At 38.2% G+C, this 12,855-nt stretch overlaps 1 protein-coding gene across 2 annotated transcripts in view; it reads right to left on the reverse strand.

Moving 5' to 3' along the window:
* megf11.L (multiple EGF-like-domains 11 L homeolog) overlaps nucleotides 1-12,855 on the reverse strand; it is a 211,457-nt gene that overhangs the window by 136,785 nt on the left and 61,817 nt on the right. For both annotated transcript variants that reach the window (XM_041586899.1, XM_018253298.2), the window contains exon 5: nucleotides 6,222-6,314. In XM_041586899.1, coding sequence (XP_041442833.1) covers nucleotides 6,222-6,314 — 93 coding nt within the window. The remainder of the gene's footprint in view (nucleotides 1-6,221; nucleotides 6,315-12,855) is intronic.

The raw sequence follows: 12,855 nt of genomic DNA on the forward strand, positions 1-12,855 counted from the left end.
AAATAGATTTTTATGAATTTTGAGTTACAAGACATTTGGTGATTTATGCCCTAGGTAGGAACTGGCCCATTAACTCTGGTCCATTTTTGACTGGCAGTTATATTGTTTACATCTGATTAAGAGTCTAATAATTGACCATTAGTGATAAAGCAATTAATATGGCATTACTAGAGAAAGATTTTTCCTCTTTTTTTCATCAACTTGTAGAATTCAACAGGATAGATTCAGTTTTTTGTGCACTGTACAAACAAATGACCAGTTTGCAGAGAGGGGGAGCCAATGTCTTAGGCATCACCAACTAAATCTAATTTGTACGTCTTATTCCGGTACTCCTTTTAGGAAAAAATGCGCCGACCAAGGAGAAAAGTAATGGATCACTGTACTGACATCTTACTTACCTTTCTCAGGCATCCCTTGTGCAGACTTGTCGAAAGTTTGACAAATTCCAATTTTCACATTATTTTAGTTTATTGTGTGCACTACACTAAATGACGTAAGAATTGGAATGGGTTCTAGGACTTAATAAATTATGGAGGCTGAATGGTAACTGTATTGCATACTAAAATATTTTTGCATTTTCTTGGGCAGACTTAGGAGCACCGGCTCTAAAAACATTAGCAATTGGAGTGAATCAGGTTTTCTGTGTTTTTTAAAGTGGGGCAATTGTGGAGAAACTTTTTGAGACCTACTGACTGATCAGAATGTGACCTGACTGAGTTTCATATAAGTATGGTTGCCAACTTTTCTGGAAAAAAATACCGGCATTCCTATACTATTAACATTTTCCCCTATTAATAGCTTCGGCATCAAGCTACATTTTTAACAGGCACGTAGCAACCCTCTGTATAAGTCTGTTCTGTTAGGCATCAGTAACATAATGCATCACAGATAAATGGGTGCATTGTGTAGAAGAAACGTTTGTTTTATTTGAATACATGTTTTATGACTTATGCCCCTGAGGAAGCTGAGCAATCAGCGAAACGCGTAGGGTGACATAGGTGGACAGTGGTGAGAAAAGCTCCCACTTGTTCCCCACACAGATAGGCAGGTATTGTGCAAGTGGTAGCATTGGAAGGGAGGGAACTGGGCATTTCTTTCTTTATCTACACTATTTGCAATCTAATATCGACAATGAAAATTAGTTAAATAAAAACAATATTGACTTCACCGGTCCACCATATGCGGTTTTTAATATATGTGTATTTTTAGGGACAAGGTCCTGCACTGCTTTGGAATTAAAATAGCAGTGAGTCTTTGGTACTGATGGGCAAGAAGTATTAATGTAACTTTAAGTAAAGGCTAAGTTTTAATTACTTTGTAACAACCGCCATCTGAACTGGTTTGCATGTAACAATAGGAGGAAGTGTACTTAGTACACATTTGCCCCAGTTTTTTTTTCAATTTTGGTATTAGAAATGTGAATACATGCATTTGACTATAAAAGCATGTTACTAGTGTCAGGCTATCATACCAGGGGCCCACCAGAAGCCAGAGTCAAGGGTCCACTATCCACAAAACTACTCCACTCCCCTGATGCCGTCACACATCACCAGCAGAGGTAATCCACCCCACCACCTGCTGATGTGCCCACAACAGTGCAGCCCAACAGGCCCAAGGCCCACTGGTTTTCTCCCGGTTCCCCTAGTGGGCCAGTCCGACCCTAGATGTTAGCTACTAATGTTTTAAAGAAGACATATAGAATTAATGAAAAAGCCCTTATTTTGTAGGCAATAGTGTATATTATATGGTGCTGGTTTTACATTTGGCTGTAAAGTAATATTATCTTCAAAAATGGCCCCTTTATTGGAGCTCCCTATAGATGTTCTTTGGTCCCTGTCCATGTTTCAAATGAGGGGTGGGCATGTCCTAACAGTCCATGCCAGAAGCACAGTAGGAGGGGGACAGCCAATCCCAGCCCTGCAGTCACACAAGCAAAGACCGGCTTCAGTTCCCTATAAGGTCTAGCTAGCTGCTGATTGGTTCCTGTCCTACAGTGCAGTGAGCTGAGTGCCGCCGGCTCCCCTGCACAGCCTGGGAAAGGAGGCAGCGGGAAGTGGAACAGATGGGTGGGACTAGTTGGGATTTTGCAGAAATATGCAATAAATCAGTCTGAACAAAACTTTTTAAGCACATTGCTTCAATCATTTCTCACTACTAATACTGCTTGATCTCTCAGCCGCATTTGACACTGTAGATCACCCTCTCCTCCTCCAGTCCTTCCAGTCGCTTGGCCTTCGTGACAAAGCCCTGTCCTGGTTCTCTTCTTACATCACCAATCGTTCCTTCAGTGTCTCCTACAATGGAGTATCATCTTCTCCCCTACCTCTTTCTGTTGGAGTTCCTCAAGGCTCTGTCCTGGGACCATTACTATTCTCCCTCTATACTTCCTCCCTCGGCAAATTAATAAATTCGTATGGTTTCCACTACCACCTCTATGCTGACGATACTCAGATCTATCTCTCATCTCCTGATCTCAACCCTGAATTCCTAACTCGTGTCTCCTCCTGCCTGTCCGCTACCTCTACCTGGATGTCGCAACGCTACCTTAAATTAAACCTCTCTAAAACTGAAATGGTTCTCTTTCCTCCAACTAACACCAGTAACATCCCGGAAGTATCCATCATAGTTAACAATTCCCATCCCCCTCTCCCCAGGCCCGGTGCCTTGGGGTTATCCTAGATTCTGCCCTGTCATTCACTCCTCATATCCAGTCACTTATTAAATCATGTCACTTCCACCTAAGGAACATATCCAAAATATGATCATTTATCACCCAAGATGCTGCCAAAATTCTTATTCACTCTCTCATCATATTGCGTCTAGACTACTGTAACTCTCTTTTAATTGGCCTCCCCCTCCAGAGACTGTCACCTCTCCAGTCCATAATGAACACTGCTGCGAGGCTCATACACCTCAGCAATCGCTCCTCCTCTGCCTCGCCATTCTGTCAATCCCTGCACTGGCTTCCGTTACCTTTCAGAATCAAATTCAAATTAATGACACTGACTTTCAAAGCACTTCATAACTCTGCCCCACCCTACATCTCTGAACTCATCTCTTTATACTCACCCAATCGCTTACTACGCTCCTCTACTGACCTGCTACTCAACTCTTCTCTCATTACCTCCTCACATGCTCGCATTCAAGACTTTGCAAGGGCTGCACCCCTCCTCTGGAACGCTCTCCCACGGTCTGTCCAACTTTCTCCCAACCTTTCTGCTTTCAAGAAATCTCTGAAAACGCACTTCTTTCGAGAAGCCTACCCTCACTCTGCTTAACAACCAAACGCAACACCGCATACAATACCACATTTCTCACCCACTTAATTCGATCTTGCCCACTCCCACACCTTGTGTCCTAAGCTGGCCATAGATGCAAAGATGTCAGTACGACAAAGATGTCAGTATGATGATTCGTACGATCGGACTTTCCCATCTCCCTACCCGCCACTAACCATTCAGATCAAAGTCTTACCAGTCAGATTAGTTAAAGAACAGCAATCGTACTATATCTATGTCCAACAAAAGCTAGTGACAGTCTCCCACTGAAAATCGTACGATCGGCAATACACGCAGAGATATTATCGGCAGCCGACAGAAATTTTCTAACCTGTCCGATCGACCAAACGACCGATCTCCGCCGGACGAAAAATGACGGGACTCTCCACACACGGTTCGAAAATCGTACGAATCCTCGATTCGTACAATCAGATCTTTGCGTCTACGGCCAGCTTTACTCCCTTCCCTTTAGACTGTATGCCTATGTATAGGGCCTTCCTCACCTTTTTGTACCTGTATTGATTGTGATGTTTGTTACTCCATATGTTCTATGTATGTAATTCATGTGATGTAGTTGTATAATCCCATTTACTTTACAGTGCTACGCAACATGTTGGCGCTATATAAATACATGTTATTAATAATAATAATAATAATAATATTTAGAAGAGTTAAAAGCACTGGTACATTCTTGTTTTTCACAAAATATGTTCCCTTTAATAAAAAGCTGCCAGGTCATGTATCCATAGTGCCACACTCTTTTTTTAATTTTGTGCCGCACTGTGCCAAATTAACAGGGCCCTGTCTTCTCTAGAAAAGTATTGCATGGTGACAGTGCCCTCCTCATCCTGCCAAACTTGACCATCTCTAGTTAGTGAGATTCTGACATTGCTCTGCACACATCATGAATATCAGAGACAACACATGAAGGGTGAATGGTCACGAGTACTGAGCCAGGCCTCTAACCACCTATTATTTGCTGAGACATTTTACTGGAATATAAGGGTGGTATAAATCTAAGTATGTCCGAATACATAACAAAGAGAGAATATGTGCAAATGATTTATTACTGGGGGCTGCTGGGAGAGTGTACTGGTGCAACACATGGGACTGTTGTGGGGGAGAATTTATGGCAATACAATGGAAATCATTTTAGAAGTTGATCATCTAGAACCGAAATGTAATTCTCTCAGAGTACAAAAATGATTAGACTGGTGCATGTAAACAGATTTAGAAGTAATCACAAACTGGGCATGCTTCATGTGTTTCCAGCTGGTATTTCAGAGAGAAGTCTAGGGGTGAATGGACAATAGCACAAGCAATATAAATGTGCGTAAGTTTGGTCAGTTACCCAAATCACCAATAAAATAACTGCATTGTGTATGTCAAAAGGATCAGATTTATAACTGTATTGTTAACTTAGGATTTTTTTTAAACATTTCTCTTTTTCTATTTGGCATTTTACTTTACAGTAGTTTTACCAAAGGTGCTATGGTGTTGTTGCCACAGTATGCCAGTTGGTGCTGACCCCCCTGATCGTGCACCAGGCTCAGTGGCATTAAGGAGGACAAGAAGTGAGGACACAGTGAATTTTCTAGATATGGTGCAAGTCCTATAGCAATCAAACCTCTCTTCCCCACTGGCCTCCTCTTCCATTCAGTCGAATGGGAAATGGACTACAAAACAATGCTCATTTTCTAATTCCCACTGGTATATTTCTTTCTTATATGGATCGGAAGTGATTGTAATCATCCTATGGCCAGGGGCGTAACTACAGAGGACACAGACCCTACGGCTGCATGAGGCCCTAATTCATATAGAAGTTAAAAAAATATTGGTAAAACACGTCAACCTATAGACATTTTGGGGGCCTGAAAAATAAGTTTCTGTGGGGCCCATTAAAATTGAGTTACGCCACTGCCTATGGTATTTTAATTGTCACAATTATCTCTGATAGAGACCTATGCCAAACAAAATATCTCGGTGTGCCATAAGTTTAAGCGTTCAGAAATGTATAGTTCTGTAAACAATGGATTTCTGACTGTTTCTCTGACCACTGAGGTCTGAATACTCCATTAAAGAAACCTAATAAAATCTCAGAAATATATCATAACAGCTGCTTTATGAGAGAAAATAGTCAACTTAATCATTCTCCAGTCCGCTACTCAACACAAAGTGACTATAACTTTTTACAAATGTAAGTAACATAAATCATTTCTATCCCCACAGCAACTCTGCTAAATATTATTGTTTTTAGGCATAAATGCAAGTTTTATTTTTTTGGTGATAGTGTCCTTTTTATATAAAATGATAACTGAACTAAGTGATTATATAAAAAATAAGAATGCACTGTATAAAGTGATAGCTGGAGATGAAGAAGTAGGTTTAATGAAATTATATATTTTAGCAATAAGGTTATTCTTCTTGCAACGCTTTGACTTTTTTGACCGTAATACGAAAATAGTGCTACATATATTTGTTGTGCGTTCCACATTTTGTACTTATTAACATAGTTCACCAGAAAGCAATGAAGTCATTTGCATTTGGCACATGTAGGTGAACACAATCAATGGATTACAGAAATGAGAAAATGTTGGCAAACATTTGCTCAAAGGATGGAAAGGCGGCACTCCAGTTAAATAAAAAGGTGATTTATTCCAATAGGTCACTAACCAACATCACCTGACTCGTTTCGGGAGTAACTCCCTTAATCATAGGCTTCATGACTAAGCCTATGATTAAGGGAGTTACTTTATAAACCACCTTTAATTTAACCGGAGTGCCGCCTTTCCATTCTCTGATTTTGATACTAAGAAAGAGAAAGTCAAATGGAAGAGGACCATTTTTAGAAATAGTATATGAAATGGATACATCAAGCTTATAATGCATTTTTTTTCTCAATGAATTGTCAGCTCAGATGAGTATATTTTTGTCTGTACTTACCACTAGAGCAGTCGGCACCACCCCAACCAGGCTCACAGTGACAGGTATCAGGGGACACACAACGGCCATGAACACATTCCTCTGTGCACAGCGCTGTGGAGAGAGAGCATAATATTTCATATGATATGATTCCACCTACCCATTGGAACAGATTATAAGCAATTAGAATTTAGGTTAAGGTTACCAGATCATGTACCAAATTGAGAACATCTGCAAAAAAAAATAGGTAGAAGTGTTGCACCAATTGCATGTAATAAATAATTTTTCTATTAAATTGTAATAATTTTTCAAATTATCTAATAACCTTCTTAAAGATTTAAATCGCCATTCCCCATAAATTAGACTGAAATAGACTCTCAATTAGTTGAATCAGTTTTAAACCAGACAGGATGTTTCCTTTTACAACAGTGGTATAACTACTACCAGAGGACAGAGCATGTGATCAAACCCCCCCCATAGGGCCCAAGGGAAGGCCCTTAGCGGCTGTACTGTTTAGGAACCTGCTGTGGGCATAGAATACAAAATAAAATTTTCTTTCTTGCATTTGTTTGACTAAAACATTAAGGGGGTTATTTATCAAAGTCTGAATTTATCTCCATATTTTCTGCTACAAACTCCGATCAAATCCGCTAGGGTTTTTTACGCTTGTTTATTATTACATTTTCCCGAAAATTTGCTTTGCGGGAAAAAAAATCTGATTTCCACGTTTTTTTTTAAATTTTCTATCAAATTTTCACAGGTTTTTTTTCGGATTTTTCACCCGAAAACTCAGGGGGTATTGCACGGAACCCGTTGCATATCAAAAAATCATTAGGACTTCTCCCATTGACTTATATGCAACCATTGACAGGTCTGAGATGCCGGATTTTCTGATTCAGACTTTTCCATCCACGGGGTTTAATAAATTCCGAAAAAATCGTGTTTTTTTTTAAAAGTCTGATTTTATTAAAAAATCACAAATTTTTTGTAATTTTTGCATTCAGAGTTTAGTAAATAACCCACTAATGTCCTCAAACCAGCGAGATGCATTCAAACCAATGAACACATCACAAATGCTTTACCATTTGTCCTCATCCTTAAATGCCGAGGGACAAAAAACTGTTAAGAAATACTTCACAATATTTCTAGTACATGATAAAAACCAACTTTAATTCTCATCTTTTATCTCTACTTTATTGTGGGGATGAAGCAGCAGCCACACCCAGCATAGCACCTGTAACTATGATAACGGCTATTTAAGAATGCTTGCATTTAAGAAGTGAAGCCATCAGAAACCCTACAGAATGTGTGTCCGCACTATACATTTATTAGGCCATGAAGATACTAATCTCTGCTTATTTGTCTCTTTCCGGTTTTGGTTAACAGTCCCTCTAGTTTAAAGGGTGTCCCTGATTAAAGATGTCTGATTTCCTTTTACTGTTTTCCTATTGATCCCCACCTTTCCCTAGTCGAAGAAACTCTGATTTATCTAATTGCATTTATTTCTGGCGGTTGCAAAAAAACCTAAAAGAGATATATCAAAGTCAGAATTTGGAAATTACTCTGTGTTCTGGTGTTCTAGTGCCTTACAACTGCATCACAAGAAAGAATAGAGGTACAAAATACTGTAGATCACATAAAGAAAAAGAAACAACACAATGATTAATCGTACCTTTTACATTTGTAAACAAAGCTTAAAACGTATACCAGTCATATTAATAAATTGGACTGATCTAAACCAAGTTGGCAGCTATTGTTTAGAGCCTGTCCAACTGATATCTGACTGTAATCAGTGAATGTTTTCCTCTTCTGATGGATCTGCTTTGGCCCTTATTGTGATCCCATTATTGGCCCAGGGGTCAAATTATTGGGTTAGCCCAATATGGACTGACCCATTTCACTTGACACAGTTGTGTTAGGTCTGTTGTAGTTTACATCACTATGATTTAAGGGGTGGTTGACCTTTGAGCTAACTTTTAGTATGATGTAGCAAGTGATATTCTGAGACAATTTGCAATTGGTTTTCATATCTTATTATTTGTGGTTATTTGTGGTTTTTGCGTTATTTAGCTTTTTATTCAGCAGCTCACCAGTTTGAAATTTCAGCAAACTGGTTGATAGGGTCCAAATTACCCTAGCAACCATTTGAATGAGAGACTGGAATATAAATAGGAGTGGGCCTGAATAGAAAGATGAGTAATAAAAAGTAGCAATTACTATAAATGTGTAGCCTTACAGAGCATTTGTTTTTTAGGAAAATAAAAAAAATCCAGGCCAATTTGAAAAGTTGCTTAGAATTAGCCATTCTATAACATTCTTAAAATGAACATAAAGGTAAACTACACTATAAATCCTGCTAGCTATGGCTAGATAGATATTTTCCACTACATACAAACCTGTCGAGGTTGCGAAGTCCTAATGATTTTTTTTTTTTTTTATTAACAATTTGTCAGGTGTTTTAACAACATTTCTTTTACAGGAGTACAAAGGAAAGACGAAAAGTGATTAGAAAAGAGCGGGGAGAAGAGGAGAGGGAGAAGAGAACTACAGTACCTGGGATATGTCACTGGCAAACAAGTACACTGCAGGTAAAAGAGCAATTCACTTTTTGTTTTTCCCTTAGTTTGAAAAAATAGCAACAGATGCTAATATGACTTAAATAGTCCATTGGGCTGTTCTTTCGTATAGTTGTATGCGTTCCACTTCGATTTGGACTTCCGCAGCAGTTGGTAGCGAGGTGCTTTTCCAGTGTCTAGCCAGCAGGCTTCTACTGGCCAACAATATTTGAATGGTTTGTCGTTTTGTTGTTCTATCCATTTGAATTGCAAACAAGCCAAGTAGGGCCATTTCTGGCGAAAGCGTGTGGGATATTCCCGTGGTGTCCGTTATTATTTGGTTAACCATAAACCAGTATCTTTGCGCAATGGGGCATGCCCACCATACGTGCATCATGGTTCCAACCTCCAGCTGGCATCTCCAGCACACATTTGGCACTTCGGGGAAAGCTTTATGTATTTTCTCCGGAGTCATATACCATACATTATTTTTGTAGTTAGTTCGTGATGATTAAGTGCCCTAGAGAATTTGGACGATTGACCGAATAAATACTCCCACGTCTCTAGATCAATTGACAGATTCAAGTCTTTTTCCCATGCTGCCTTTGCCAACAGTAATTGACTTGTTGTGTTTTGCATAAGTATGTTATAGACCAGAGTGATTCCTTTCTTGGTACTTTGGGTATTCCAACATTTCATTTCATATCTAGTCGGTGGGCTTGCACTCAGCCAGTTATTTGTTTGTAAGTAGTGTTGAATTCGGAGATATGAATAAAGTTGGGTAAGTCCTAATGATTTTTTGATGTGGGATGGGTTTTGGACAGTACCCTGAAGTTTTCGGAGTTTTCGGGTGAAAATTACGAAAAAATCGTGAAAATCAGATGAAAACGTCTGAAAAAACTCGTGAAAATATGATTTTTTTCCCCACAATTTTTCGGGAAAATGTAATAATAAATAAGCATAAAAAACCTGAGTGGAGTTTATAGCAGAAAATATTGAGATAAATTCAGACTTTGATAAATAACCCCCTAGAAATCCTGCAAGTGTGTTTTGATATGGTTTTGATATACAGGTATGGGACCTGTAATCCAGAATGCTCGGGACCTGGGGTTTTCCGTATAACGGATCTTTCCGTAATTTGGGTCTTCATGACAAACATCTACTAGAAATTAATTTAAACATTAAATAAACCCAATAGGCTGGTTTTGCTTCCAATAAGGATTAATTATATCTTAGTTGGGATCAAGTACAAGCTACTGTTTTATTATTACAGAGAAAAAGGAAATCATTTTTAAAAATTTGGATTATTTGGATAAAATGGAGACAGCCATTCCGGCTTTCTGGATATCGGGTTTCCGGATAAGGGATCCTATACATATATATATATATATATATATATATATATGTATATACACATATATATATTTATGTTTCGAACACCAACTGTGCTCTTTTTCAATGATATCCTTGAGATCCATACATACAGGTAAGCAAAGTCCAAAACTGTGACCCCACTCATGAAAAAAGTTACATAGTAAATTTAGGTTGAAAAAATAATAGATTATCAATATGTGTATACATACACATACAGAACTACTGTATCTATACACTCAGATATATAAACGATATAGTCCGATAGCTATACTAAACTAACTGAAGATCTTAACATCCCAATAGCCTTGAATATTAAGCTTGTTCAAGAAGTCATCCAAGCATTGATACACTCACCACGAAGAATCACCTACGCTGCTTCAATTGAAAGTTAAGATCCTCAAGTTTAAAGGGGTGGCCTCTGGTTCTTTGTTCTTTTCTGTGTGAAAAATGATCCCCCACTTTCTGTCTATAATGTACTTTAATGTACTTTTAAAGACAGACCAACAGACCACTAACATCACTGGTCCAGATAGAAAATGCTTCATTTACCAGAACTCTATTCTTCAGCCAGCTCTCTCTCTGAGCACAAATAATGTGCTTCAGACTAATTTTGCTTAATTTAATTAGTAATCTTCTTTATGAAATACTAAATAGCAAAATCTAAGTAGAATACACCCACTGCCAACCCATTGTCTAGGATTCTGCACATCTCCTTAATAGAGGACACTTTAATTTGTCTTGCTTGATCTATTATGCATACTGGCACAAACTTATAGTATTGTGAGTTGCAATGTATTCGAGAATCTTATCCCTTATTACACCTCTGAAAAGCTTTCCTACCACTAATGTCAAACTAACAAGCTGAGAGCAGAACCCTTTTTTAAATTAAGGCACCACATTAGCAATCTCTCGGCACAATGCCAGACCACAAGGAATCCTGGAAAATTTAGCAAAGTAATTTGGCAATCACTGAGCTAAGCTCTTTTAGTAACCTGGAATGAATACCATCCAGTCCAGGACCTTTGTTTACCTTTACACGTTCTAGTCTCTTTTGAATTTTGAGTCCCCCAGCCATCATATAGTTAAAATTGCATATATTTAAATGAAGCATACATTAGATGGTTGCTCAGTTGTGTAAACAGATGAAAATTAACAGTTCAGAGATTATGCCTTTCCCTGCTCTCATCAACTGCCATCTGATACTTTGGGGGTTATTTACTAAACTCTGAATGCAAAAATCCCGAAAAAAAATTTTCATTATAAAATCTGACTTTTAAAAAATCAAATTTTTTTGGAATTTATTAAACCCCGAGGATGGAAAAGTTTAAATTAGAAAATCTGGAATCTCAGATCTGTCGAGGTTGCAAATAAATCAATGGGAGAAGTCCTACTGATTTTTTGATGTGCCCTGGGTTTCGTGCAATACCCTGAAGTTCTGAGTATTCGGCCAAAAAAGTATAAGAAATCGGAGTTTTCGGGTAAAGCAAATTTTTGGGAAAATGGAATAATAAATAAGCGTAACAAACCTGAGCGAATTTGATCGGAGTTTGTAGCAGAAAATGTTGAGATTGGACTTTGATAAATAACCCCCTAAAGGGCAATCAAGGCTCGAATTTCTAATTGAAAAAACGTCAAAATTCGAATTCAAACAGACCAACTGAAATTAAGTCGAAGGTTTTTTTTTTGGTCGAATAGGTCCGTTTTTGAATTGAAGGAATAGTGCATTCGATCGAATTCAATTCAGATTTTTTCCCAAAAAAAACTTTTCAAACTTTCAGATTTTTCAAAGTCCACCAATTGACTCCAAATAGGTCATAGGAGGTCCCCCATAGGCTAAAACAGCAATTCGGCAGGTTTTAGATGGTGAATGGTCGAAGCCGGTGGGACAACAGGAAAAAACCCGGTGGGCTCCGCTCACCCAGTCCACCCCCTAAAGTATGAATAATCGGCCCATAATAAGATGCCGTGAGATGGTGTGCACTAGCAGTCACAGATGACCCCTCTTATCTGCTTTATTCTGCAGAGATAATGACACTATATAATTAATAATAGTACAGTATAGTGTATACAGTATATACACTTTTCGTTTCAGAACTAAAAGAAATATTTTATTTGCCATTTGGCTTACCTGGCCACTTTTCAAGTCAGCATTCTCTTTAATGGTCATATAATTAGCTCAGGAACTATCAAAGTGACAGTGTGTCTATCACTAACTGTTTAATTGATCTCTGCAATGACTAAAAAGTCTGGTATAGCCACATACCTAAACTTCTAGGCATGAAAAATGGCAGTTGATGTCAGCAAGGCTTCATGACTGTTGAATAGATGAACCTCAGGGAGGTGATGGAACAATTTGCAATTTCCCATAAATCTTTTCAAATATAAGCCATAGTCAAAACTGCAGTAAATGGAACAGAAGAATTCCTCCTGAAACATATATATTATGGGGTTATTTTTCAAAGGTCAAATTTTTGAGTTTTTTATACCTCGAATGAACTCAAATGAACTCACAACTCCAGTGGTTTCTTATTTAAGAAAAAACTCAAATCATTGAGTTCAGGGTTAACAACCTGAAAACTCAAATTCAGCTAGGAAAACCCTCGAAAACCCCTCAGAAAAAAACCCGAACATCATGAAGACTATTAACATCTTAAATGGTTCAAGGGACCACTGTCATTAATTTTACATGACCTTGACATGTTTTAGATGGTGTATTTTCAGATTTG

The sequence above is a fragment of the Xenopus laevis genome, chromosome 3L (assembly GCF_017654675.1).
Source record: "Xenopus laevis strain J_2021 chromosome 3L, Xenopus_laevis_v10.1, whole genome shotgun sequence".
In the NCBI taxonomy this organism is placed as follows: domain Eukaryota; kingdom Metazoa; phylum Chordata; class Amphibia; order Anura; family Pipidae; genus Xenopus; species Xenopus laevis.